Below are 25,423 nucleotides of genomic sequence, written 5' to 3'. Positions count from 1 at the left end.
CCTCTGCCTGGTTCCCTTTAATTCACTTCTCACAATGAGGGAACCACCAGAAGGCCCTCAGAGCTAGATCTCAGTTAAGATGACAGTTAAGAGCCTGATGGAGTTAGTCTTTAGCAGATGGCAACAACAGACACCCAAAACCTGGAAAATGCTGAACAAGACATCTGAATATGGGGGCGGACTCATACTAAGCCAACTGTGACCTTGTCTCCCTTTCCTTTAAGCCTTAGTTGCTGCTGGATTGCAAAGCCTGCAGGGCAAACTTGGGAGAGATTCACTCTCTTGCCTTGTCCAACCAAGTCTCCATAATGCATGCCAGATCAGCTTGCTCTATATTGTCATTTCTGAAGTGTTACAGAAGATGGATGTTGCACGATGTTTGTAGTTGTTGACATGGTCATGTGCACTGAGACCTTTAGAGTCCACTCGCCCCTGCTTTTTATTTCCTAGTCAGGGCAGTCGATGAGTGCTCTCATTCAGTGCTCCTGCCCACTCCTTCTGGCTTCTGTGTCCAGCTCCAAGTTCTCTTGGACACACTCTCTCCCACTTACTCTCTTGCAGAGGATGGGAAAACACCCAACAGTTCAAGAGAAGGGATAAAGAAAGAGAAGAAACTCACCCCATTCACCATGACGTCCAGGAGGTCTGGAAATGGATGTTCCTTCTGAGGACTGGTGTAGTCAAAATATTTTCATAGAATTAATTGTGATCCATGGGTTGGGGAGCAGCCTGCCTTTGAAAGGTTTGGATTTCTTTTAAGTTCTGGTACACCAAATGGTTGTTTGTTGTGGACATTCAGCTGCTTTGCACCTACATCGCTCCAGGTAAGCTCCTGATGTGTTCTTTCAATGTAAGAATCCTCTGGGAAAACTAGAGATAGATCAGAAAAATCAACAGCTTTTATGAAGTGATTATTCCTTGAAACAGTGCTGGTTGGCAACAGGCAATAGCTTTTAAGAGAGCTGGGAAGGGCCTCCTTCCTGTACTAAATAAACATATGCTTCTTTTATCTCATGGTCCCAGGGGCTTTGTGTGTGCTTGAACACTACAACACCCGGTCAACCATGTTTAACTACCAGAGGGGAAGGTGGGTTGTGAGTGTGCACACACCACAATAATCCTTCCCTTATACAATTCAGTTTTACCTTTCCCAGAGTATTGTCTGTCTCCAGCTGCAGACTTTTTATATACAAATTGGAGCAAGTGGATGGATAATAATGTTAATTTTCATATATTATATCTCGTAGCAAGGATTGCAAACATCTTTCTATATCTTAGCAGATTGTGAAATTATTTAAACAATAACAATATTCTGGAAAGGTGAAGAAATTTATCTCTGTGTGTCCTGGGCGGGGAAGATTTCGGAGGGCTGAAGGCATTGCACTCATGGAAAGCCTGAGTGGGGGAGCTAATTCCAGTAGTGGGCAGGGTCAGACCCACGACCAGCATCAGACCCACACACATTCACACACCCTTAACACACCCACACACCATTACACACAAACATCTCTATTTCCCATGGAAACAATGGCATATATCTTATTCTTAGTAACAGCAGTTAAGTTTTGCTTTCTATTTTTATAGACTTTAAATACTAATAAAAAGCTTGCTAAACATGGCTTTTTAAAAAAAATCTGGTTGTGCAAAAATATGTCAGTAATTCTAGCGTTTATCATATGTCTTAATAGCGTTTTACAAAATGTCACAAAGCAATTTATGAAATATTAAGAATGTAAATAATGTAAGTGCCCATCTGAACTGCAAAACCCTGCAGTTCAGATGGGCACTTACATTATTTACATTCTTAATATTTCATAAATTGCTTTGTGACATTTTGTAAAACGCTATTAAAACCCTTTTTTGTAAAACCCTGCATTACAGCTATTCAAAGCCTCAAACTTGGCACACTGAAAATTGCTTACAAGGAATCGCAAAATGAATGGAAACTTTCTTTATATACATTGTTTTTAAAAAATGTATATGACTGCTCATATTATAATATATCAGAGTGGTGTAAAGAAAACAAAAGATAAACATAAAATATACACCATGTGTTGCATCCAACTGAATTCTACGCAGAGTAGATCAACTGAAATTAATGGACATAAGTTAGCCATGCTCATTAATTTCAATGGGTCTACTCTGGGCAGGACTAGCATTGAACACTGTGCCAAAACTAATACTGTTCAAATGACAGTTCAACACTACAAGTTGATCAGCAGACAATAATTCATTAGGAAAAGCTCACGCAAGTAAAGAAGGATGGTATTACACATGCACCTGAAAGAGAGGCTCGTTGGGGCCTGCCTTGTCTCTAAAGGTATAAAATTGCACATTAAATGGATTTAACTCTGAAAGCCTCACTACTGGAGGATGCAGGGTGGGTAGGGAATGGTCTCAATGCCACCAGGAGGTCCTCTTCTATGAAATGTGGTGGCTGGGCAAGAGTCTAAGGAGAGAGGTGGTCTCTCAGGTGGAATAATAGAATTGTAGAGTTAGAAAGGACCCCAAGGGTCATCTAGTCCAACCCCCTGCAATGCATATGCCAGTCTGGATCACACCCACCCACCCCTCCATTCATGCCATTCATAACGGTCTGCCCGGACACTGAGGTCCAGTACCGAGGGCCTTCTGGCAGTTCCCTCGCTGTGAGAAGCCAAGTTACTGGGAACCAGGCAGAGGGCCTTCTTGGTAGTGGCACCCTCCCTGTGAAATGCCCTCCCACCAGATGTCAAAGAGAAAAACAACTACCAGACTTTTAGAAGACATCTGAAGGCAGCCCTGTTTAGGGAAGCCTTTTAATGTTTAATAGACTATTGTATTTTAATATTCTGTTGAAAGCCACCCAGAGTGGCTGGAAAAACCCAGCTAGATGGGCGGGGTATGAATAATAATTTACTACTACTACTACTACTACTACTACTACTATACTTCTAATTTGGCTCTCATTCCCAGGAAAGTAATGTAGATTCTGTCAAAGGTTTCATAGAATTTTTCAGATTTTAAACTTTTTAAATCTGGCTTTGCAATATATCGAGAAAATGTGGGATTCCTTCCTCTGCATCACACACCATACAGTTAAAGCACATTATCTGCGCCAAATAATCCTGGGAACTATAATTTGTTAAGCTTGATGGGAATTGGAAAAAGTGCCGAGAACCAGTGTGGGTGCAACGGTTAGAATGTCACACTAGGACCTGGGAGACCAAGGGTTCAAATCCCCACATGCCCATGAAGCAGCTCCCCGGGTAATCTTAAGCCAGTCATAGCCTCTCAGCCTAACCTACCTCACAAGGTTGTTGTGAAGATTGAATGAGGAGGCGGAGAACCATGTATACCACCTTGAGCCCCTTGGAGAAAGAGGTGAATATTAATGCAATAAATAAATAAATTGCATCTCTATGAGGTGCAAATTATAGTTCCCAGAATTCTGGGGTGGGGGGTGGGTATACTTCAAATGTATCATGGGTATACAATCCTCATCTCTCCTTTTTTAAAAAATAAATTTTATTGGTTTCCATTCAATTATACATTTCATCTCGAATACAACAAATCATAACTGTTTTTTGACTTCCTTCAGCGTCTCTGACAATCATCCATATTTGTACCTTTAATACACATTCCTTCTTTCTTTCTTCTTTCTTCCTTCTTTTGGGTAAAGTATTGAGTATTTTGTTGCCAGGACAGAGCTGCTGGATTGAGTTGCTTTTTTATTTTTATTTTACAGAGTTGCTGCTGCTGAGTGCTTTGCATCAACCCTTCCTTTGGTTTTGTTATTTTAGGAAACACGGAAGCAGCAAGCGCCCATGATGGACAAGGACTTTGCTCCTTCCCCACACAGGACCCAAAGATGTATTCCAACCTTAGGGGCCTCATCCAATCCCAGCCGCATCCTAGGACACACGGCTCGCTCCATTGGAATTGGGGGGCTCACGGCTCTCAGCCCCGTCTTGAAAAAGGAAGCTTGCCTCAACTCCTTCAGGCAGGACCCCACCAAACAGCTCCCATTGGCAAAAGGCAGAGGGATTCCTAAACCTCAATCGAGGCTTGGGCCCCCAAAGCCGCCTCGTTGCCCTGATGGGCTCCTCTCCTCATGCTCAGCTCCTACCACCTCCCAGTCTCCTCACTGGACAGCAGCCAATGGTTTGGAGGCACGTAAACTAAGCTCTCTCTCATTTACTCTTCAGAGGAGCACCAATGCCCCTCCAGCTGGCCGGCAACTCCTCTCACATGCTATGGCAGCAAAGAGGGAGTTCCAGAAGGTTCCCTTCCAAAAGGAAGCATCGGGAAGGAGAGAGGAGTTGCCTTCACCAAGCCATCTGCCATCGTCTGGATTACAAACCTTGCCCCAAAGGGTAGCTGAGAATTCAGCTGATATGCAAACCACTCTTTGCCTGGAAGACGGAAATCATACCTCAGATGCAGGCATGCCAGGTTCCCAGAGACGTTTGGCCCCTGCTAGCCCACCACCATCTCCTCCCCCTCAGCCACTTCCCAAAACCACAGAAGATCTCACAAATTCACCCCTGAAAGAAACGGTTCAGGAGGACTTTGCTTCTAATGACAGATATGGCATCCCAAAAGGCATCGATATGCCCCAAGGCTTAACTGAATCTGGAAAGATGTTACTTCCCTTCCCTCAGGAGTGTCTTGAGGAGCATGCTCTGAACGGCAACTGCTTCATGGAAGATTCCACGATGTCTCCTGTGACAAATACAACTGGGTTGGAATGTAAGTCCAAAAGTGGTGTCTTGTCATGTGTTTGCTGTGTGTATGCAGTGTGAGGGTTTCTCTCTTCTCGACTGCTGATGGGCAAGATGCAGGGACTTAACAGGGTATAATGTGTCATGAGATAATATTCAGATTCTATGTTGTTTCATCAGTTTGCGTCAGAGTAATGCAGATTACTATTATTTTTCCATATGATTCCCCCGTTCAAGCTGGAGAAACCCCAGTGGAAGTGAATATACAAAGGTGCTTTATACTGACATTGATCCATGTAGGCCAGTTCCATCTGCTGCAGCTGTCAGTCACTCTTCAGACATCTTTCCAGCCCTGCTAGCTGTCAGGATCAATGGTATAATGGTGTGGGAGCCAGGCGGGTAGGGGGAGCAACAGTTCTGGGCCTTTTTTCAGACCCAGAGTGATGATGTCATTTGCAAGCATTTCACTTGCTCTGGCAAATGAATGAAGTAATAACAAAGCTTTCAAGTGCTATCTGTCCCAACTGCAATAAAACATGTCTCTCCCGTATCGGTCTCTACAGCCGCAGCAAGTGCTTTAACTCTCCAACAGTTTGACTTTACCCCGATGGCTCACTCTTCCATTGTCTCTTGAAACAGGCAGATGGCAACACACAAGTGACATCACCGTTGGTTTCAGATTAGCACAGTAGGAAGCTCATGAATGAAAGGAATAATCCAGTAGAGGCTGGATGCTTCTTTCCTTTGTTGGGGTTTCGACTGTTTCATGCTAGCAGTTTAAAGCACAACACTTTTTTTTTTACAAGATTGCTTGCATTTCTATTGCAAAGCTAGAGGTTGCATTAAAGGGGATGCCATGATGAGCTCCTGCTCTTCGGAATTTACCACGACATCCCTGGTCTGTACTGGTGGTCTGAAGACAAATAGGCAGTCCAACAAGGATAAGCAACCTACAAGCAATTCAAAAGGCATTCCCATTGAGGTGCCAGGCCAGTGTGACATCAGAAATTGTGTACCTACTGGCTTCTAGCTTCCACCAAGACCACAAATCAAAATCCATTGTCTGCATCCTATGACGCTATTTCCTGGACATTTGCTTGAGCACTTTTTCAAAGGGTAGCCATTTCCCACATTTTCCCACTTTTGTGTAGGAAACATTGTGCGACTTGTGCATCGCTGTGTGTGAAGATTGCACGAGTGTGTATTTATATTTCCCTGTGTGGTCATGGCTTCCCATGCAGCAAAATCCAGTTTTGAGAACCACTTATATGTGGGTTATGCATTTTATCTTAGGTGAAAGTGTTTTTCCATGCGTTGCCTTCTGCAGACCTGCTTCCCAGCTCCCCAACATCTCCAAGGCATTTGTGCTTTGCCGTGACAAATGCGCAGAGACACACACAGATGTAGGTGCCTAAAGGCACCGGGAGAGACATCCTGTGTGTGCACTATGCACACTGACACAAAGACAGATTCTCCTTGCCTGGGCTGACATGCAGACCGTTTCTGGCAGACACGCTGTGCCTCCACATAATGGGTTACTGCTTCTCACCATTTCTAAAGATGCATGTTTTAAATGGGGTCCAAGTCATAGCCGCATGAATGCTTGCTAGCGAAAGACCCAAATATAAAACTGAAATGCCTAGATGCAGGCACACACTTTCCTCATTTCTTTGGCAAACGCTGCTGCCTGATGAAAGAGTTAACAATCCCTTTTCATGAAGTAGCTTCTTGTCTCTAGAGATGCTCAGCAGACAGTGGCATATGAAAGCTGCCTGGGAACAGGGGAGGAGAAAGGAGGGCGGAGAGGCAAGGAAGAAAGAGTATATATGTGCGGCGGGGAGGGGACAGTTTTCTGGCTTCAGCTAACCCATTTATCACAGCACCTCCCTTCAGGAGCCAGCACACATTTCCATGCCCACCAATCCAGTCAAGGTCTCCCAGATGCTTGGATGATCCAGCCCTTGATCCTGGGAAGAGAGGGAGGCAGAGTCTGGGGGAGATTTTGCAGGGATGTTTAATATTCATGTCACGTGAACATGGCAGTGGCGGCATCAGCATCTCTGGTTATCTGAAATATCCATTGGAGAAGGAAAAAGGAGAGAGAGAGACATAGGGAGAAGAAAGAAAGAAACGCAATCAGACTCTCAGAGGCAGCTTTTAGGCAGAGGGAAGTGAAGAGAAGGATCATATTCCAGAGACAAAGAAAGATTCATGTTCAAAGGTAGGTGGTCCATGAGGATGCTTGCATGCTCTTATGGGTCTGGCGGGGCTCAGAGATGCAGGAGGGATGCTGAGATCCGGCACACACTCTCAGCTCAGCAAGACATTTGGCGTTTGGCATGGAGACTGGCACAGGCACTGCTAATCTTGCAAGGGAGGATTGTGGAAAGGGAAAGCAGCATTTCCTGCTCCTCTTCTTCCATCTGGTGTCAAGGGGGAGGCAGGCAGGGCAGCTGTGATGGTGCATCAGAGACACTGGGGCTTTTGTGAAGGCGCACATTAATTCCCAGCTGGCTCAGAGGCGTGAGCTGCCTTGCAGCTGGCTTGGCTGTTGCTGACCGCAGGCGATTCTTCCCTTTCAGTGGCATGGATGTGTGTCATATTGGAAACCTTGCTCAGGCATTGTGGAGTGGACCACGGGTGGGGTGATGGCAGGGAACCAGAGCTGGGTGGAGAGGCCGTTGTCTGTGGGCCTTGACTGGAGTCCTGTGGGATAACGGGTGGGGAGAGAAAGTGTCAGGGCTAGGGTGGCTGGGGAAAGGAAAGCAATGCTTGGTGAAAGGGGAAGAAGGGGTGTGGTGATGTGGGGGCTGGGTAGCAGTCACAAAAGGGCTGTAAATTAAAAAGGGGGGCAGGGTAGAGTGGGAGGCTTGAATGAATGAATCAATGAATGGATGGATGGATGCAGTGCTAGGGGAATGTGTTAATAGCAGGAGCTGTCATACAAGGGAATATGCCCCATGTCAAATAGCTGCAGCTATTGTGGCTGTGTGCACACCACACATTTAAAGCACCCCAACCCAATGCTCATGGGAACTGTAGTTTGTTAAAGGTGCTGGGAATTGTAGCTCTGTGAGGGGTAAACTGTAGGATTCTTTGGGGTGGGGAAAATGTGCTTTAAATATTCTTTGACTGTATGGTGTGTGCACAGACAGCCACAGTTGTAGGTGGAACAGTTCTAGTCATCTGAAAAAGAGTGCAAATGTTTGAACTACACAGTCTTCTGTGGTTGGAGCAAATGCACCCTGCCTTTTAGCGGAGCCATTTCATGAGGACCTGGGCAGTTCTCTTATTCAGAGTCAGACCATTGATCTATCTAGCTCAGGATTGTTTACCTTGGCTGGTAGTGGCTCTTCAAGGTCTTGGGTAGGGGCCTTCTCAATGCCTACCTCACTGGACTCCATGGGCCTTGATTTGGAGTAAGACATTTATAGGGTTACCTGAATTAATCTTTTTAAAAAGGGTATTGGATTCACATCCTTGTGGAAGTAGCATCCTTTGTGAAGATACATGAACCTTGCTTCGGCTTATTCACAATCAGCGTCCATGTATCTTCACAAAGAGCGATTCCCTTCAGAAAAATTATCTGCTTTGTCAAGAGCAGCCTTTTATTATTGTCTCCACATGTTCCAAGGTTGGAACTTAGGGCTCATCCACAATTCTGCTCACCTTATTGCTTTTCCCAACTGGGCTTTTTCTGAATTGATGTTCGCTCCAATTTAGTATTGAAAATTGGGTTTCCAAGGAGAAAGCAGTGGGGCGAAGGCAAAGCTTGGATCCATGCTTTCTAGGCATGGGATGAGCAGAAGTGTGGAAGATCCCTTGGTGTTGAAAAACAGCTCTGCTAGTCAAAGCATGGTGAGTCCGCACAGCTTTGTGCAGTTGTGACCTACTTGAGAATGGATTGTCTTAAAGCTACCTTCCCCAACCTGGTATTCTCTAGATGTTTTGGACTACAACTCTCCTCAGCCCCAGACAAGATGGCCAGGAATTATGGGTAGGCTAACAACATCTGAAAGGGCACTAGGTTGGCCTATCCAAAGTTGTTGCTTTTTTAATAGGATGGGTGTGTGTTGGAACAAAGGTCCTCTCCCCGGTGTTCTGGAAACAGCACCTGTATCTTCTCTTTGTTTTCTTATGACAGAGGGTTTAAAAAGACTGCTAACTAGAAAGCCACATGCAAACTATTGCAATAAGAATAGTACAGCTCTCAGGGGAGGTATGCTCAGTGCGTTCCTTTTGAGGTCCTGTGTGTGGGCGCTTTCACAAGCTGCAGTGAAAATGGAGCCAGATCCCCACTGAAGGGCAGGCAGCAGAACTGGAGGTGTATTCGATCAAAGCTGGTTATTATTTTGCTCCATAGAGTTACTCAGACAAAGGCAAGGAAGGCAATGCGTGGAAGAAGAGCCTTCCATATCTAGACTGTAGAAAATAATTACATCAGGGGTTATTGCTTTAAAATAAAGTTACTAATTATCATCTGGCCCTAAGCCAACAAAAGGGCTGCTGCAAATTCTAGAGATGTGATTAAATGTGTTGACCAGAGGGAATATACAGTTCAAATTCAACTAGCCCAATTATCAACTAACCCAACCCCTGGGCAGCAAATTTCATCAGGGTTGAAAAATGTTTTGCAAAGGAGAACAATCTTATTTTTGATACGATCCTTCGTATTTTTGATGCCTGAGGTGGAAAATCCAAACAGTGTCTTGAAGATGGCAAAAATATAAAAGCCTGCTGAATAAATGATAATTTGCTGCCCCAAATCTGGTGCTTGAAGCAGGCCACTTTGGCCTGCTTAATGGTAGGACTAGCCCTTCCTCGTTTTAAGCTCTAATTCTGGCAATACAAAATGTGTACCTTTATAAAACTTACAGATCACCCAGTCATCTCGGATTATCAGTCTGGAATCCTTGTCTCGGGCCTTTTGGGGTTTTGCTCAGAACTTCCATACGGGGGTGGAGCAGAGAGGAGGGAAAACTCCAATTTTGGCTCCTTTCTACAGCCCATAATTTACCAAGACAAACAGACAGAAGGAAATCCTCTCTGACTCTCTCAGACTCTGCTGCTGTTATTATGCTCCTATGGAAGGAGGGGATACATAACTGAAATTCTCATTCGCACAGCAAATTATTGGGGCAACAGCAAGATTGGGGCAACTACCACTGATTCGGGGAACGGCAAGGTAGAGTAGTGTGGTGTAGTGGTAAATATGTTGGACTGTTGCTGGGGTGACCCAGGTTTAAATCCTCTTTCCACCACAAAGCTGTTCCTAATTCATCTCCAGCCAAGGTGTGAACACCTTTGCAAGACATATGCGCCTCATCAACCCACCCCGGCATGTGGAAAAACAGAAATGAATTGAAGATGCACTGATGTGAACAGCTAGGGGGCAAAGAGCTGTGAGATGCACCCAAAACCCAACAACTTCTGAAGGTGGTGATGTGGACACCTCTTTAAAGGCATTTGCAACAATTAAGGGACCAGCAAGCACCTATTGTAGGCTCAGCAGCCACCAGTTACAAGCACCAAGTAGAAAACACTGTACCAGATTTTAGAGAATGTAGAGGAAGTTGTTTTTTTGTAAAAAGGAGGGCAAGTTCACTGCAGCAGGGAGATCCTTGGCCAGGCTTTGCCTGAAAGAAAGAGGAAATCTTGGCAGAGGTAGAATAGATTGGAATTCTAGGCAGCTATTCAGAATAAGAATAGTTCCAGTCTAAAGGGCTGTGTGGTTACCCAAGGGATGCTTGAGAACAAAGAACTGCGTGGTGTACCAGGAACTGGCATGTGGAAGGAAGAGGATCTGGGCCTCAGGGATGATAAAAAATAGAGCTGATCAAGACCACTTTGGGGTATGCATCTCAGCTTGTGGGCCTGTGTGTTTTCATCCCACAATGCTTTGCAACAGGTGATCCACAATTAGTGCCTGTTGAAACGTATTATTATTATGTGTGCATATTATGAACACGTGTTAGGGCAATCCTAAACAGAAGAAACTGCAGTTCTTAGGATTGGGCTGTTGAGAATGCAGCACAAAATGGTTTAAAACCAAAAGAAAGGAAGAAAAAGCAGCAAGAGCTTCTGATGTTTTGTCAAATTGCTGGAGGTTTTCATGGCCAGCAGCAGCTTCAAGAAAGCTCTAAAAAGACAACAGACGCCTCATGGGATATCCCATCAGTACAAAAATCACAAACCAATTGTGAAATGTTAAATGAGAAACTTCCAGTGAAGGAGAGCTCCCTTTGGCTCTCACATCCTTGATCCGGAGCTTGCTGATTCTTGGAGAAAAACCTGGGTCACAAGTCCTCTATGAAAGCCCAGCTGCACATTCAGTGGAAATGGCATTTGGAAGTGGTGGCTGCTGGGATAAAGGAAATAATTGGGGTATATCTTCTTCTTGACACTGAATGTCAGGTAAATTAAGGTTGAATGATGTGTTGGATCTATCAAAAGAACTCTGAATCATTACCATGAAAAATCAGCGATCATGAATGAGTGCAATCCCATTACTGCCATGGATTCATTGCAAGGCCATGGGCAGTAGCGGTAGTCATGATGCTGTTATGTTTTCAGGTGATAAGTGCTTTGCACATATTACACTGTAATCCTAACATTAACCCTATAAAATCGGCCAGTACTGTTGTCCTCAAACTTCAGATGAAGTTCCAGGTTTGGTGTCTTCTGCTTGGTCTTCCTCCTACATCAGAATAGACCTCACTGACCTTACCTGGTGGTGACTGGCAGCGGCAGGAGTGCTATGAGGAGTGGCAGATGGTTTGGGACCACCATGTAAATTTCCCAAAATGCCTCATGGTTACACTACACCAGGTGCATTGTGGGAAATGGAAAGGGCAGGTGACTGCCAGACTCAGCTGCCTGACAGGCAGGTGTGTGTGCGCAGGCAGAGAGCACAACAGGCATCCACATAGTGGTGGGCTGTGCCAGGACCCTGGCAGCTGCATGAGGAGGTCACGTGCTTCACTGAGGCTGTGTTTTGTTTAAGACCACCTAGCAAGTTCATGGCAAAGATGAGATTTGTAGCACAGTCCCTTAGGCCCAACACAGTGCTGAGGTGTTTCTGAAGGGCTTTCTCACCCCAAGAACTTGGCACCAATACAAAGAACTAGAGGCTGCTGGCTGTTTGACACAACTGGGCATTCCTGTTGGTACAGGGTGTTCTACGAGTGGGTAGGACCAGTTTCTTAAAGAGTGTGACAGTTTCTGTGCTGGAAAGATCCCAAAGCACTTAATTCTCATTTTGGGTGAAAAGATGTCAGTCTTCATCAATCCCTTAAAAGGGGATTTTTATTTTTAGTGGTGAAAACTCTATCAAAATGGGCCCTTTGTGTTCTGGGAGAAAGAGTTATTAGATACAAACTAGGGACTGGATTGAATGGGGATGTTTGTCCCTTGGATCCTTACCATTGTCAAAGCAAAGTAGTACCTTTTGTCTAGTTTTCCTAAGGAGTGCATGGATATCCTGATGTTTTGATGAGAATTGCTGAAAGGTAATCGGCTGTGGTTAAACCTTTGAATTTCAGCTGCTTTGTGGGAGTAGGGGGAGGGACCAGGGACATGATTCTGCAAGGCCCTGTTTTAGTATTTTAAGGATTTTTTGTTTTCAGCCTGTTGCTATCCACCACATGTAGTAGGGGGTGCTGTGCAAATCAGCGCTATAAATCAGTAAATAAGGAACTGTTGTTACCATCATGTGATGGTATTTCTCACTTGTCAGATCTCATGCAGGGTACTGTACCCTGCAGGCCTGGCATTAGAGTTTGGTGGGCCCTTGGCATGGTGCTGCCACCAGGCTCCGTGCCTGGTGCCACTGCTGCACTGCCAACGTAGGTTCCACTTCCCACCACAATATGTCACTGCCATGGCCATGCTTCATGGGGCAGACAGCCCTGCCATGCATCAAATGGCTCATGCAATGACAAGAAGGTAATAACAGAAGTACATCTGCAAAAGCACGAATGGATAGAGAGAAGGGCCTTTGAGGAGGAGCTGTCTCGATTTGTTCTTTCCTTTCCCAATGGAAATGGAAGAGGCCCAGCATTTTTCTATGAAATATACTGTTGTTGTTTTTTCTATATTTTTTATTAAATTTTCTGTTTTACATTTTAGAATATTCATTTAAACAGCCTTAAAATATCAATGACTTCCCCCCTTCTCTTTCCATGGTTCATTTTGCATAACATAAATCCCTGCATATTTTATATAAACTAAACCATTCAGTATTCCATTATTACATCCATCAAAACTTATTTACACTGTTGAATTTATCTTAACGCTGCCCACGTTTTCAAATATACACAATTTTCCTCCATATTTTCAATAAACATTTTCCAATCTTCTTTAAATGTACCATATATTCTTCTTGTTCTCTTATTCTGTATGTTAGGTCTGCAAGCTGCGAATATTCCATCAGTTTAAGTTGCCATTCTTCTTTAGTTGGGACTTCGCTCATTTTCCATTTTTGGGCTAAGGAAACACAAGCCACAGTAGTGGCATACATAAATAACCTTTTTTGACACCTGGGAATTTCCGTCTGAATTATCCCCAACAAAAGGACTCTGGTTTATTTTTTTTAAAGTACTTTTAAACATTTCTTTCATTGGGAATTATTTCCCAATGCTCTTTTACCCTTTCACAGGTCTATCACATATGACCTCATTGCATCAGTAAATATACTGTTTATTTCCTTTCTCCACTTGCAGGGCCAGTAGATACCAAGCCTGAAGCAGCCATGTCTGAGCTGGTGCCAGAGCCGCGGCCAAAACCAGTTGTGCCAATGAAACCCGTTGGTATCAATTCCAATCTGCTGGGCTACATTGGGATCGACACCATCATAGAGCAGATGCGCAAGAAGACCATGAAAACTGGATTTGACTTCAACATCATGGTTGTCGGTAGGAAGGGTTGGATCCAAGGATCTTGTGAAGGGAGGCTTTGCTATGAAGCCAGGGGGCTAAACTAGGCAGCTAGTTAATCAGCTTGATTGCTCTTGCGTGTCTGTATTTAAAAAGTTAATAGCCAATGTGGTGGGGAGGGCAGCTGGACGGGGGTTCTGGTGTAGAAGGGTATGTTTGAGTGTGTCTAGAAACTAGTCTCCTGTTGATATTTGTTGCTCCACCCACTTTTGCTTCTGGCCTTAGAAGGTCGCCCAGAAGCTAGTAAAACTTCGGGTTGAAAAAGATTCCCCGTGCCCAGGGCTATAAAACCCTTTCCCCTCACCATGGTTCAAACTGCAATCCGACTCCACAGCATGCAATGTAGGCAACTCCCAATTTACATGAGGGTTATGTTCCGAAATCGCGCATATTTGAAACACCGTGGAAAAAGTCTGCAAACACCCTCTGGAAACCCTCTGGAAACCCTTGAAAAACCAGCAGCACATACCAGACTGGCAAGAAGGATGGCAAATTTGCCAAACTCCACCACAGTCACTCCAAACTTTTCTCAAACTCCAAAGCTCCACAGGCCTCATCAGTCGGTGCAAGGGGTCTTGGGATTGTACTTACAAAGTCTCATGGGATTGCTTGGTTATGTTTTGTGCCTTTTTGCCCTTTCTGGGCTCTTTCAGGGCCATTTTTGCCATTTTCAAAGACTTCCAGGTTTGGCATGATGTGTGTGAGCGTGGTGGTGCATCAACTGGACATGCGTAAATTGGGAGTTGCCTTTAGAAGGAAAGCTTCCATTAACCTCAATATAGTGGTACCTCGGTTTCCGAACATAATCCGTTCTGGGAGGCCGTTCGGGTTTTGAAACATCCAAAAACCGAGGCTCAAAGGGCGGTCTGCAAATTTAATTGAGAAAATTGAGAAACACCCAGCTGAAGCCGTTCAACTTCTGAGGCACGTTCGAAAATGGTAGCATTTACTTCTGGGTTTTCAGTGCTTGAGTTCTGAAACGTTCGTCAACAGAGACGTTCAGAAACCGAGGTACCACTGTACTACCACTGTTTAATAACATGAGCCACGACCTGAGACAAACATGGCCTGTGCACAATCTGCATGCCTGCCTTACCACATCTACCATCACAAGAGCATCTCAAGGAAAACCTTCATTTAATTGGGAATGACTGCTTGTGCTCGCCATTGTCTGCTGATAGCCAAGCTGGGAAGCCATCGTCCTGATGAGCTCTTACTTTTACACCAGCCAGTGCCTTCTCAGCTCCCAGCAGCCGGGCTATAAATGGTTCTGCTGACTGGCTTGAAAAGGCTGTGATGAATCCTGTACCCTTCTATTAACAGGCCAGAGTGGACTGGGCAAATCCACACTTGTGAACACCCTCTTCAAATCCCAAGTCAGTCGCAAGTCTTCAGGCTGGAGCCGCGAGGAGAAGATCCCTAAGACAGTGGAAATCAAGGCCATTGGGCATGGTAAAATTGCCTAACATTTACATCAAAGAGAGTTTTCGGGAGAGGGAAAGTAGACCTGGGGTGTTCCAGGAAGTAAAGCCCAGGCTGGCAGAGGCCTAGGAGACCTCCATATGTTGCAAAGGACTTGTCTGAATGACACCTGAAGGATCAGTCTGGTCCAGTGCACAGTCCAGTGTGCCATCCCTGCCTGTGCCATCTCCAGGAATCTCTGTGGGGATGGCCTGACATGCATAGCCCAAAAGTGCATGGCCAAGTCATAGATTTTAACTGGCTGATCAACCGTTCAGTGTTGGCCATGTTGTGACTGCATTGGGAATGCTGTCCCTGCATGGATGACTGGGAATGGCAGAGGCAGAGAATGCATATTGCTTTCTTGTGATGAAGCCATTTCAGTTGTTCTCTGAATTGGTCCAGAGTTGCTACAGTGACAGTGTCCATACGGTGAGAGAATATGTGGACGCTTACTCTAGCTTGAGGTTCAGTTAGAGTGTCCATGTGTTTTACAAAGGACAGTCTAAGAAGTGCTTTCAAAAAACAGTCAACTCTTTGGAAGTGTATAAGATTTGATGAGATGTCTGGTCCAAGTCCAGCTTAAGGATGAAAGCTATAGGAAGAAAGAGCAGGCTGCCTTGGAGTTGTCCAGCAGCAGTGAGCACTTGGGAAGCAGACTGAGCAGGCCCATAGGTCTCCTAGTTAGAGTCCCCTCCCCCATGATGAAATGCAGTGTATTGTGTTTATTTCTAAATTTGCATCTGTGCATATAAATTAGCATATAATAATAATAATAATAATAATAATAATAATAATAATAATAATAATAAGTTTTATTTATATCCCGCCCTCCCCAGCCGAAGCCGGGCTCAGGGCGGCTAACAACACTAAAACAGTACAACATTATAAAACATTATAAAAATGAATTAAAATCAAAATTGATGGCAACCATAAACTAAAGTTTTGTAAAGATTGCCAAAGGAGGGAGTCAGGCTGCGCCCTGACCAAAGGCCAGGTGGAACAGCTCTGTCTTGCAGGCCCTGCGGAAAGATGTCAAGTCCTGGAGGGACTTGACATCTGCCAATTGCATCTGCCAATTGCATGGAAATATGCCAATTGCATGGAAAACGGTGTCCTCTTTTAGTAATAGGCCTCTCTGGAATCAGTAGGCCACCCCAGGATCAATGTGTCTAACATCTTGGACTTGAGGATATGTCCTTCTTATAGGGCTTATCCACACTTACCTTTTGCCCTGGTCTCTCCAGGTACAGATCTGTGCTTTAAAGCTCTGTGTCTGAGTACCCTTTTTTGGCCCTGGAGCTTTCCATGCAAAACCCGCTCTTTATAGCTGAAGTACAACAAATGGCAATTTGGGTTTTCCAAAAAAAAGAGCTCTCAGAGATGCAGCTTCAAACATGGACCATGACTACAAAGAGCAGTGGAAAGGAAAGTGTGGATAAGCCCATGCTGGAGAGGTGCCATACAGAAACAGGCCTCTGCTTGGATCCAAATTTATAGGGTTTACCCCCCTCTGTCGTCTATGGGGGATTGTTGCAAAGGGTCCAAGCTCTGTTGTGCTCCCCTTCCACCATCAAGCTAGATCTTGTAATGTCCTAGACAAGGAACTTTATTTCTACAAGGGCCACATAGATCTACATGTTCAAAAAGAGCCTCTCCTTTCCTCGCTCAGTACCATGTAAAGGCCTTTATGCTATCACCTCTATAAAAGTGTTCAGTTTTGGAGGAAGATAACTGTAACATTTCTCCCCCAGTTATTGAAGAAGGTGGTGTCAAAATGAAGCTCACAGTTATTGACACCCCTGGATTTGGTGACCAGATCAACAATGAAAACTGGTGAGTGTTTTGTTCCTTCGCTGATTCTCAGTCTCCTCCCTACTTTCTTTTTCCAGCATGACTTAGCATAACTAGATGAAGGGAGCAGGACTTAAGATGGGTAGGTATTTTTTTGGCTCTGAGGCAGACTCCTGTCCAGTGTTATTCGTGCCCAAGAACCCAAGATAGTCTGCACCATAGGGATGGTAGTGTTACCATATTTACCAGTCAAGTGCCCGCTGTGATGCTTAATACACAAGGATAAAAATAAGCTACAAAAACAAACCTTGTGCCACATTAAGGGCTTATGTTGCTCAGCAATTCCCCTAGGTGACATTACGACCCACTAGTGGGGCTGCAGGAACCCTGATTGTTGCCAAAGTGGGGAGGAGTAGGGAAAGCATGGGTCTTCCAAAACCAAGTTTATATTGAAGGATCCTCTTCAAGGCTTGGACTCACTGGCAGAGGAAGGAAGATGCAGGGGGTGCAGTGCGCCCCGGGTGTCATCCCTGAGGGGGGCAACATCGCCGCCGCCACCCCCGATGCTCTCCACGGGTGGCACCCCCACCTCCTTGGACTACTGACATTGCAATCTAGTTTCCTTGAATATGAGATAAAGGTATGTCTACCTCTTTTCTCCCTGACCCTCCTAGCTGGGAGCCCATTGAGAAATATATTAATGAGCAGTATGAGAAGTTCCTGAAGGAGGAGGTCAATATTGCAAGAAAGAAACGGATCCCAGACACGAGAGTCCACTGTTGCCTCTACTTTATCTCCCCCACAGGTCATTCGTATGTATCTCATCCATTCTGGTGCATGCTCATAAGACTGGGAGGGAAGGGGCGTGGGAGGGCCCTGGGGTGCTAAGTGAACAAAACAGGGATCTCCATAAATGCCTGGCACCATGTGCAGGGTGCACAAGTCTCCCCTGACAAGCCACACAGCAGACCGAGGTAATGATGGGGTAGCCATGGGGCTGCACAGTCCTAATAGTAACTGGTATCTCTTCCACTTTTGTGCCATAATGAGAGTGTGCTATGTCGGACATCCCTCTAACATTATTGATGAAAATGGAGTTCCAGAAAAGAACATTTCAAACATTGCTTGCCTATTCCTGCCATAATTGGCAGGAAGCTCCCATGAACCTATATTCTTAGGTTCACACATGCATTGTTATGGTTTTGCCAGTTGTTAGGAAGCTGCTACCAGTCATGGTTTTTCAACAAGTGTCTACTTGGCAAAATTTGCATCATCTTGTGTAATGCTCACACGAGATTCTGTACAGCAGGATGCCTTTCCACCTTGCTTCAATTTTTTTCCGTATTGAAGTCTCCCTCTTATCTCTTTATCTTTCCACTGAATGTATCCAGTGGGTTTTTAATGCTATGGCTATGGAGGAAATTAAGAAGTAGAGATCCAGAGCTATAGATGAGAAAGACTCTAGTTCATTTCCCCCTTTCTAACCTAGAAACAGAATAAAAACGGGAAGGGGTTTAATTTTGTGAATGTTAGGAGCAAGACAATATGCTCTTCCTCGTTAAAGGTAGTGGTGGTTTCTTAATAGTCTTTTTTCCTGGACTGTAGCTTAAGACCTTTGGATATGGAATTCATGAAGCACTTGAGCAAAGTAGTCAACATCATCCCAGTTATCGCCAAGGCAGACACCATGACTCTGGAGGAGAAGATTGAGTTCAAACAGAGGGTAAGTATCCTGGGAAACATCCAGTAAGAAACACAAACACACAGTCCTTTAAGTGTTGTGCCAGGAAAACTCTCTCTCTTTCACAGCTTTGAATTTTATTTTACTTTATTTTATTTTTTTTTCTATCCAGGTCCGCAAGGAACTGGAAATCAATGGCATTGAATTTTACCCCCAAAAAGAGTTTGATGAGGACCTTGAAGATAAGACAGAGAATGACAAAATCAGGGTAGGATGCTTATGATTGTGGAGTAGATTTTCTTGTTGAGATGCTGGGGTAACTTGAGTCCAGTGTTTTCTTCTTGGTCCTCGCCATGCTTGATGTGAGTTGGATGTAGTAAAAGTTGGCTGTAAACGTTACAGCCACTATGGAAGCATAATAAATGGATTCTTCCAACCTTATAACTGTATACATTTATATTTTGTAGTTCCTGAGGTGAGAATTAAGCGCTTTTGAGGGCTTAATTAAGAGTTAATGTGGGGTTCCTGTCCTCACAAATGTTTGTTTCCTATAAGTTTACATGGGACTTCCTTCTGAGTAAAAGTAAAGGTAAAGGGACCCCTGAGCATTAGGTCAAGTTGCAGACGACACTGGGGTTGCGGCGCTCATCTCGCTTTATTGGCCGAGGGAGCTGGCGTACAGCTTCCGGGTCATGTGGCCAGCATGACTAAGCCGCTTCTGGCGAACCAGAGCAGCGCACAGAAACGCTGTTTACCTTCCCGCCGGAACAGTACCTATTTATCTACTTGCACTTTGACATACTTTCGAACTGCTAGGTTGGCAGGAGCAGGGACCAAGCAACGGGAGCTCACCCCATCACGGGGATTCGAACCACTGACCTTCTGATCAGCAAGTCCTAGGCTCTGTGGTTTAACCCACAGCGCCACCCGCATCCTTTCCTTCTGAGTAAACTTGCTTTAAATCTCATTGTAAAGGTGTCAACAGTCTAAAGAATTGGAATGCTGAAAAGAGTATAGCGGGAAGGGCCAGCATGCATGTCTGCTAGGCGTTGGGGTTGGTAACTGGGACAGAATCAAGTATGCAGCAAGCTGGGGAAGAAACACAAGAAAGGGAAACAAGCAATTGTCCATACGTGTCACGCAGAGAAGCAAAGTCATTTCACTGGATATTTTCAGCAGGAAAGTATGCCATTTGCTGTGGTGGGCAGCGACAAGGAATATCAAGTGAACGGAAAAAGGGTCCTGGGGAGGAAGACACCCTGGGGAGTCATCGAAGGTAAGCTGATGCTGATCCTACAGTTTCTGGCAGTTGCATTTTTAGATTGCCAATAGGTTGTAGAAGCTAAAATGGCAAGGTGAACATTCCCAGCAGGGAGCCTCAGTATGGTGCAGCGAGTGTTTCTGGTAGAGATGTCTTGCTTTGTTGCCAGTTGTGCTCCCTGGAATTATCAGCCACCATTTCTTTCTCCTGCAACAGAAGCTGTTTGCCAGTAATGATCTGAATGAATATAACACGTAACACGTAACCAAACCACGGCTTAGTGCACGCCTCCCTCAGTCCTCCTCCTGGGGCCAATACATGGTTTGCCTTTGCATTATGTCCAAACCTGAGCTCCTGGCTTGTCTGCCTCTGAAAAACCATGAGCAGTAAATCAGGAACAAACCTTGGCTACAGCTTGTGGTTTGTTATAAGAAACCAACCATGAGCCCAGGTTTGGAAGCGAAAGGTAAACAGTAAGCCAAAGCATGGCTTAGCTTGGGTAGTGTTGGGACAGCAGGACTTGGGGAGGAAATCAGCAGCTATAATCTTCAATTGCAAGAACCCACCTGCTTGTTTGTTTGCACTAAGCCATTGCTTAGCTTAGCATTAACTGAGTTAGCACACAAAATGAATGGGCCACAAATACTTTCAAGGCTGGGCTAATTTGGTAATGCATAAAGGTACCTAGAAAGATTGTAGACAATTTTTATATGAGATTGTCAAAGAAAGGCTTTATAGGTGTCCTACTGGATATGATTTAGACAGCCTGCCTTCAGGCCAGCGGTGATGGGACTCAGCTATACCGCTGCAAATACAGTGGTACCTCGGGTTACATATGCTTCAGGTTACATACGCTTCAGGTTCCACACTCCACTAAGCCAGAAATAGTGCTTCAGGTTAAGAACTTTGCTTCAGGATGAGAACAGAAATCGTGCTCTGGCAGCGCGGCAACAGCGGGAGGCCCCATTAGCTAAAGTGGTGCTTCAGGTTAAGTACAGACCTCCGGAATGAATTAAGTACTTAACCCGAGCTACCACTGTAAAATGTTTTAAATGTGTTGTAAAGTGCAATATACAAATTTGACACTAGATGGCAACAGTGAGCCATGCCAAATTCAATGTATTTTTCAAAACATTTTTAAAAAGCGTTTTCACAGCATTTTTTAATTTATGTGTAGATTCCACCATGGGGGCTGGTATAAGCAGGTGTGGAGTACTGGAAACATATAATGAAATTGCTGTGAATTGTTTCACCTAATTCACTAGTTTGCCTAGACCAGGCATAGGCAAACTTGGCCCTCCAGATGTTTTGGGACTACAACTCCCATCATCCCTAGCTAACAGGACCAGTGGTCAGGGATGATGGGAATTGTAGTCCCAAAACATCTGGAGGGCCGAGTTTGCCCATGCCTGGCTTAGACCAAATGGGAGAGCCTGAAAAAAAACAAGCAAGCCACTTTTATTAGTGCTGCTTCAGGTGGTGGAAGTTGGCCTTGATGGATTTCTCTGAGTTCTGTAATACTGTACCAGAACCACTGTTCAAGGCATGATTAATGTATTTCCCTTTATTTACAGTGGAAAATCTCAGTCACTGTGAATTTGCTCTACTTCGAGACTTTCTCATTAGGTGAGTCCATTGGTTGTTAAAAGGTGCTGCTTGTTGAATTGAAAATGAATTTCTGGTGAGATCTAAATTGGAATAACAATGTGAGGTGTTTATGCTAGAACGGATGATTGTGCTGCAGCTCCAAGAAAGACTTAAAAAAAAAAAAGCAGCACTTTAAAGCCATTTAAATCGGGACCCAAGGGCAACAATGAGTGCTCCTATACTTACATAATAGATTCCCCTGTATTTTTCCCCTGTATTCTCTGTCTTTTTCTCCTACTCCGTAGGACCCATCTTCAAGATCTAAAAGAAGTAACGCACAACATCCACTATGAGACTTACAGGGCTAAACGACTGAATGACAATGGGGGGCTCCCCCCAGTGACCGTAGAAACAGAAGAAAACCATGAAAGCAACCTGTGAAGGACCCAGTTATCTGCCATTTCCGAGTTATAACCACTACTACCACCCCATCCCTTGATTTGAATTCAGGCCTCTCTTTGAAGCATGTGGAATATCCTTTGTGTGTGCATACTGGGGAAGAACCCCAACTTCACCCAAATGTCCCCATCTATTATTATTATTAATTATTATTATTATTATTTGAATTTTGTATTTTGCACAGCAGACTCTAGTCTTCCGTTGTATTCCAAGATTCAATTGTGCATCCTGATTGTGGGGAAAGTTGAAGGAATTCTGAAAGTGGTGCAATCTCTGGGGGTCACAAGAAATACCCCCAAGGGAGATAATGAGATCAACGTGAGGAGGATGTTGTATGCACTGTGGTGGAAACAGAGAGCCATATTTTGGGTGCGAGTTTCACAGGTCTGGAAGAGACTGGGTTGCTCTGCAGCTGTGATAGATGGTTTGTGTCGTAGGCTCAGTTCTCAGCATGGAAGCAGGAAAAATGGACTCAGACTAGATCTCGCTGGCACAGTTATGTGAATTAAGGTGCAGTGAAATAAATGGGAGGGAATCTTTTGCCAAGTAAATGTGTTTCAATGTGCCAGTGTAAGAAAAAAGACAAAAAAGACAGGATTTTGGCCCATACCGATGGGAGGCAAACTTGTTGAGTGAAAAACAAGAGTGGAGATTTGATTTGGGAGTATTAGTTTTCTTGGTGTGGGGTGGGAGCATTAATAGTGAGGAACTGCTTTCAAACTGCGCTTTAAACATTTTTGTTAAAGTTCAAGGCCACCCTTGTCATATCTGATTTCTTGATTCTGACTGGCTCTCAGATTTGTCAGATCTGCTCTTTTAACAGAAACATTACTGTAATAATCCCCTTTGGATTGTTGCAGCAGCTGAAAACACCAAGAATGCAACATGTTCTAATTGTGCCTTTCCACTCTCTGACCTACTGACGAGAAGACAGCTTTCTGCAAAGCAGAGAGCCCCTTATGCTGGGAGGATTCCCCTCCCAAGGAAGATCTCCCTATCCATTGCACACTGAGAGGTCAAACAGCATGAAGAGGCTACTTGGGCAGAACACACTTGCCCTTGATCCCATAGCCTGGCATTCTTAACCTGACTTTGCTCTCTATAGGCTTTCCTTGGGTGATCTAGGAATCAGCTCGATTGCAGGTATGCTGCCAATTATTTATCTTTAGATATGTAATTTGGTAGCACCATACAAATTCTGAGAATCACAGCCTTTGATTTTGAAACAAGAGCAGGTGCCTAGGTTTCACGATGGTGGAGGGGGAAAATTTGTTAAGATGCATCTGCAGAAGGCTGAGAAAGCAGAAGTGGCTTGTGTGGTACTTCTGGTGGTCAGGAGGACTTACATTGACCTGTGCAGGCCCCAGACTGTCCCTGCTCCATCCTGTTTTTGTTATTTTGTACTATCTCTCGAAGTGCCAGAAGTACTATATCTCAAAGTGCCGGAAATACCTAACTCCTTTTCAGATGTTAATTCATAAACCTATGTTCAAATTCAAAGGATCTTTCTGCCCAATATAATTTAGTAAAAAACAACAACCGTGCCTCATATTCTCCCAATTGGAACCAAGCCAGCTAACAATAGCAGAAGATACAACGCAAAATGGGGACATAGGAAGCCATTGGTCCACCTAGTTCTGTACTGGCTACTTGACTGCAGCTCACCAAGGTTTCAGACAAGACTTTGAGCTATAGCCCGTCCTCACTGTAGATTATGACACAGAAATGTAAATGGAATAAACTCTGTCACCAGCTCTAATCCACAGCTTGGTAGTCACAATTCTAACAGGAAACTCACCTAAAAATCCGTTTTTTTACAGTATTTCCTAAATCCTAAAGATTCAGGCACTGGAGGATTTCCTTCAGAGTTCTATGGAATCACAGCGAGAACTCCAGGCAACTGCATATTTTTCTTGGTTTTTCAAATGTACAATATGCCATCTGGAATAGACCATTGTCAAATATCATGAACCGGTAGGAAGAGAAACATGGAGAGAGGTACATTGCAAGCTGTCATAGCTGAGCTTTAGAAACCTGAGTGGCAAGCCCCAATGCAACCACCAAAATCTGGTCAAGCAGGGAAATGAGCCTTACCACCTGTTTCTGATGGTGTCGAAATCCAGCCAATGAAAGAGCAGGGATGGTAAATGCTCCAAAGCCCTTCCAAATAGATTTTCTGCCACAGGGACCCAGATCCTGTTGCTGTACCTCAAGGCCCACAGACCAGGTAGAGCATCCTTTTGGAGCCTTGCAAAATCAAAGGTGGGCACTTATAGCAATATACATTTAAAACAACAATTGATTAAAGAAGAAACATTTTGACCATTTAGCATTATTATTCTGTCTACTAGCCCAGCTTATTGGTCCCTTGCTATTTAATCATTCTCCATTACTCAAAACATAAAAAGTATAGTTACCATGCTACTTGCACATTCATTTCAATAGACATAGGTGCTTATTAGCAGAGAATATTTTACTGAAATCCACTCAAACATGAGGATAGCAACTAAGTTGATGCAGTGGTGATATAAGATGATAATGTAAAAAAATTACTGTATGAGCCAAAAGACCCTGGTCTTGCTCAGGCCAGTTTCAAAGTTAACTAATTACTGTATTTTACAACATTGCCACAGCACCAGAACTTTAGGACTTAGGGACAAATGATCTCATTCTTCAGTACGGGCAGAATATCTCTCTGTCTTCAGTGCAGGCCCAGTCAATGAAATCCAGGTTTGCCTGAAGTTGAGGCAGGCCTTCCAATTTATTTCTGTGCACAAAATCTTCCTTTATCTAATTTGTCACTGAGAGGCCAGTGAGACTAGCAGGTTATAAATATGCCTAACCCTTGCATAGCTGAAGTCAAAGATGAAATGAGCTTACTGGTTTCAGCCTAGTCCTGAGAGAATTTTTGGAAACCTTTTGTGGTTTTCTGTAGCACAGCAATAATAATTGCCTGGCATTTTTGATGAACAGAGGTAAAATCATTGGAGTCCTCTATGGTTTTATGCCAGGGTAGGGGTCTTTTGGAAGATTGTTTGATAAAGGTTGTTGCAGCATTGTGGTAGTTAGAACTGTAAGTTTTTTGTGTGTTTTTTAAAAAACACATATTAGATGCTGTAATATAACAGAACCATGTGAGACTAAGTTGGGTTGGGTAGTGGAATAACAGACAAAGACTCGGGGGAGAATTGATCTGCATGTGAAGGGTTGTATCCAGTGCTTTTTTACTTTAAAAAAATGTTTAGGGGTACTCTCATTTTGCTACTCATATTGGAATACTGCCCCTCAATGAGGCCAAACAGATTCACAAAATGTTTAGGGGTATGCGTACCCCCAGAAAAAAAGCACGGGTTGTATCAGAGATTTATGGCTGCATTATGCCAGTGGTTAGGCTTCTGTATCTGTGTGGAGGCCTCTTCAATATCATGTTGCTCTGTCAACATACATCAGAATCACCAGACATGGCATGGCATCTCTGGTAGTGTGGCTTTTGTCCATCTACAGTATATCAGCTCTGTTTAGCTTTGTTGCTCTCTGGGCAGAG

The 25,423-nt window shown here is 44.2% G+C and overlaps 1 protein-coding gene and 1 long non-coding RNA gene across 5 annotated transcripts; one reads left to right on the top strand and one right to left on the bottom strand.

The window, feature by feature from the left end:
* Window positions 1–580: 580 nt before the first annotated feature.
* On the top strand, window positions 581–23,961 carry SEPTIN3 (septin 3). Of its 4 annotated transcripts, XM_081928659.1 has the most exons (11): window positions 581–824; window positions 3,783–4,731; window positions 13,424–13,615; window positions 14,960–15,088; window positions 16,852–16,933; window positions 17,566–17,703; window positions 18,497–18,614; window positions 18,745–18,840; window positions 19,749–19,848; window positions 21,408–21,459; window positions 21,726–23,961. In XM_081928659.1, exons 2-11 carry the CDS (start codon window positions 3,807–3,809, stop codon window positions 21,859–21,861), a joined length of 1,968 nt encoding a protein of 655 aa, XP_081784785.1. In that variant the 5' UTR covers window positions 581–824; window positions 3,783–3,806; the 3' UTR covers window positions 21,862–23,961. The 4 variants fall into 4 exon arrangements, with proteins under 4 accessions (XP_081784785.1, XP_081784784.1, XP_081784786.1 ...); XM_081928658.1 differs by lacking the exon at window positions 581–824 and having other exon boundaries at window positions 3,792–4,731; window positions 19,752–19,848; XM_081928660.1 differs by lacking the exons at window positions 581–824; window positions 3,783–4,731 and adding an exon at window positions 6,509–6,924.
* Window positions 19,859–25,173, bottom strand: LOC309379502. Its single transcript, XR_014172517.1, has 3 exons — window positions 23,977–25,173; window positions 21,667–21,741; window positions 19,859–20,070 (listed from the first exon to the last, which is right to left on the bottom strand). It is a non-coding gene; the product is annotated as an uncharacterized lncRNA (long non-coding RNA).
* Window positions 25,174–25,423: the final 250 nt, after the last annotated feature.

Source organism: Podarcis melisellensis (genome assembly GCF_964234715.1).
Source record: "Podarcis melisellensis genome assembly, chromosome: 10".
Taxonomy (NCBI): Eukaryota; Metazoa; Chordata; class Lepidosauria; order Squamata; family Lacertidae; genus Podarcis; species Podarcis melisellensis.
Note: the sequence above shows the minus strand (reverse complement) of the source record. Positions and strands in the feature narration are given on the sequence as shown.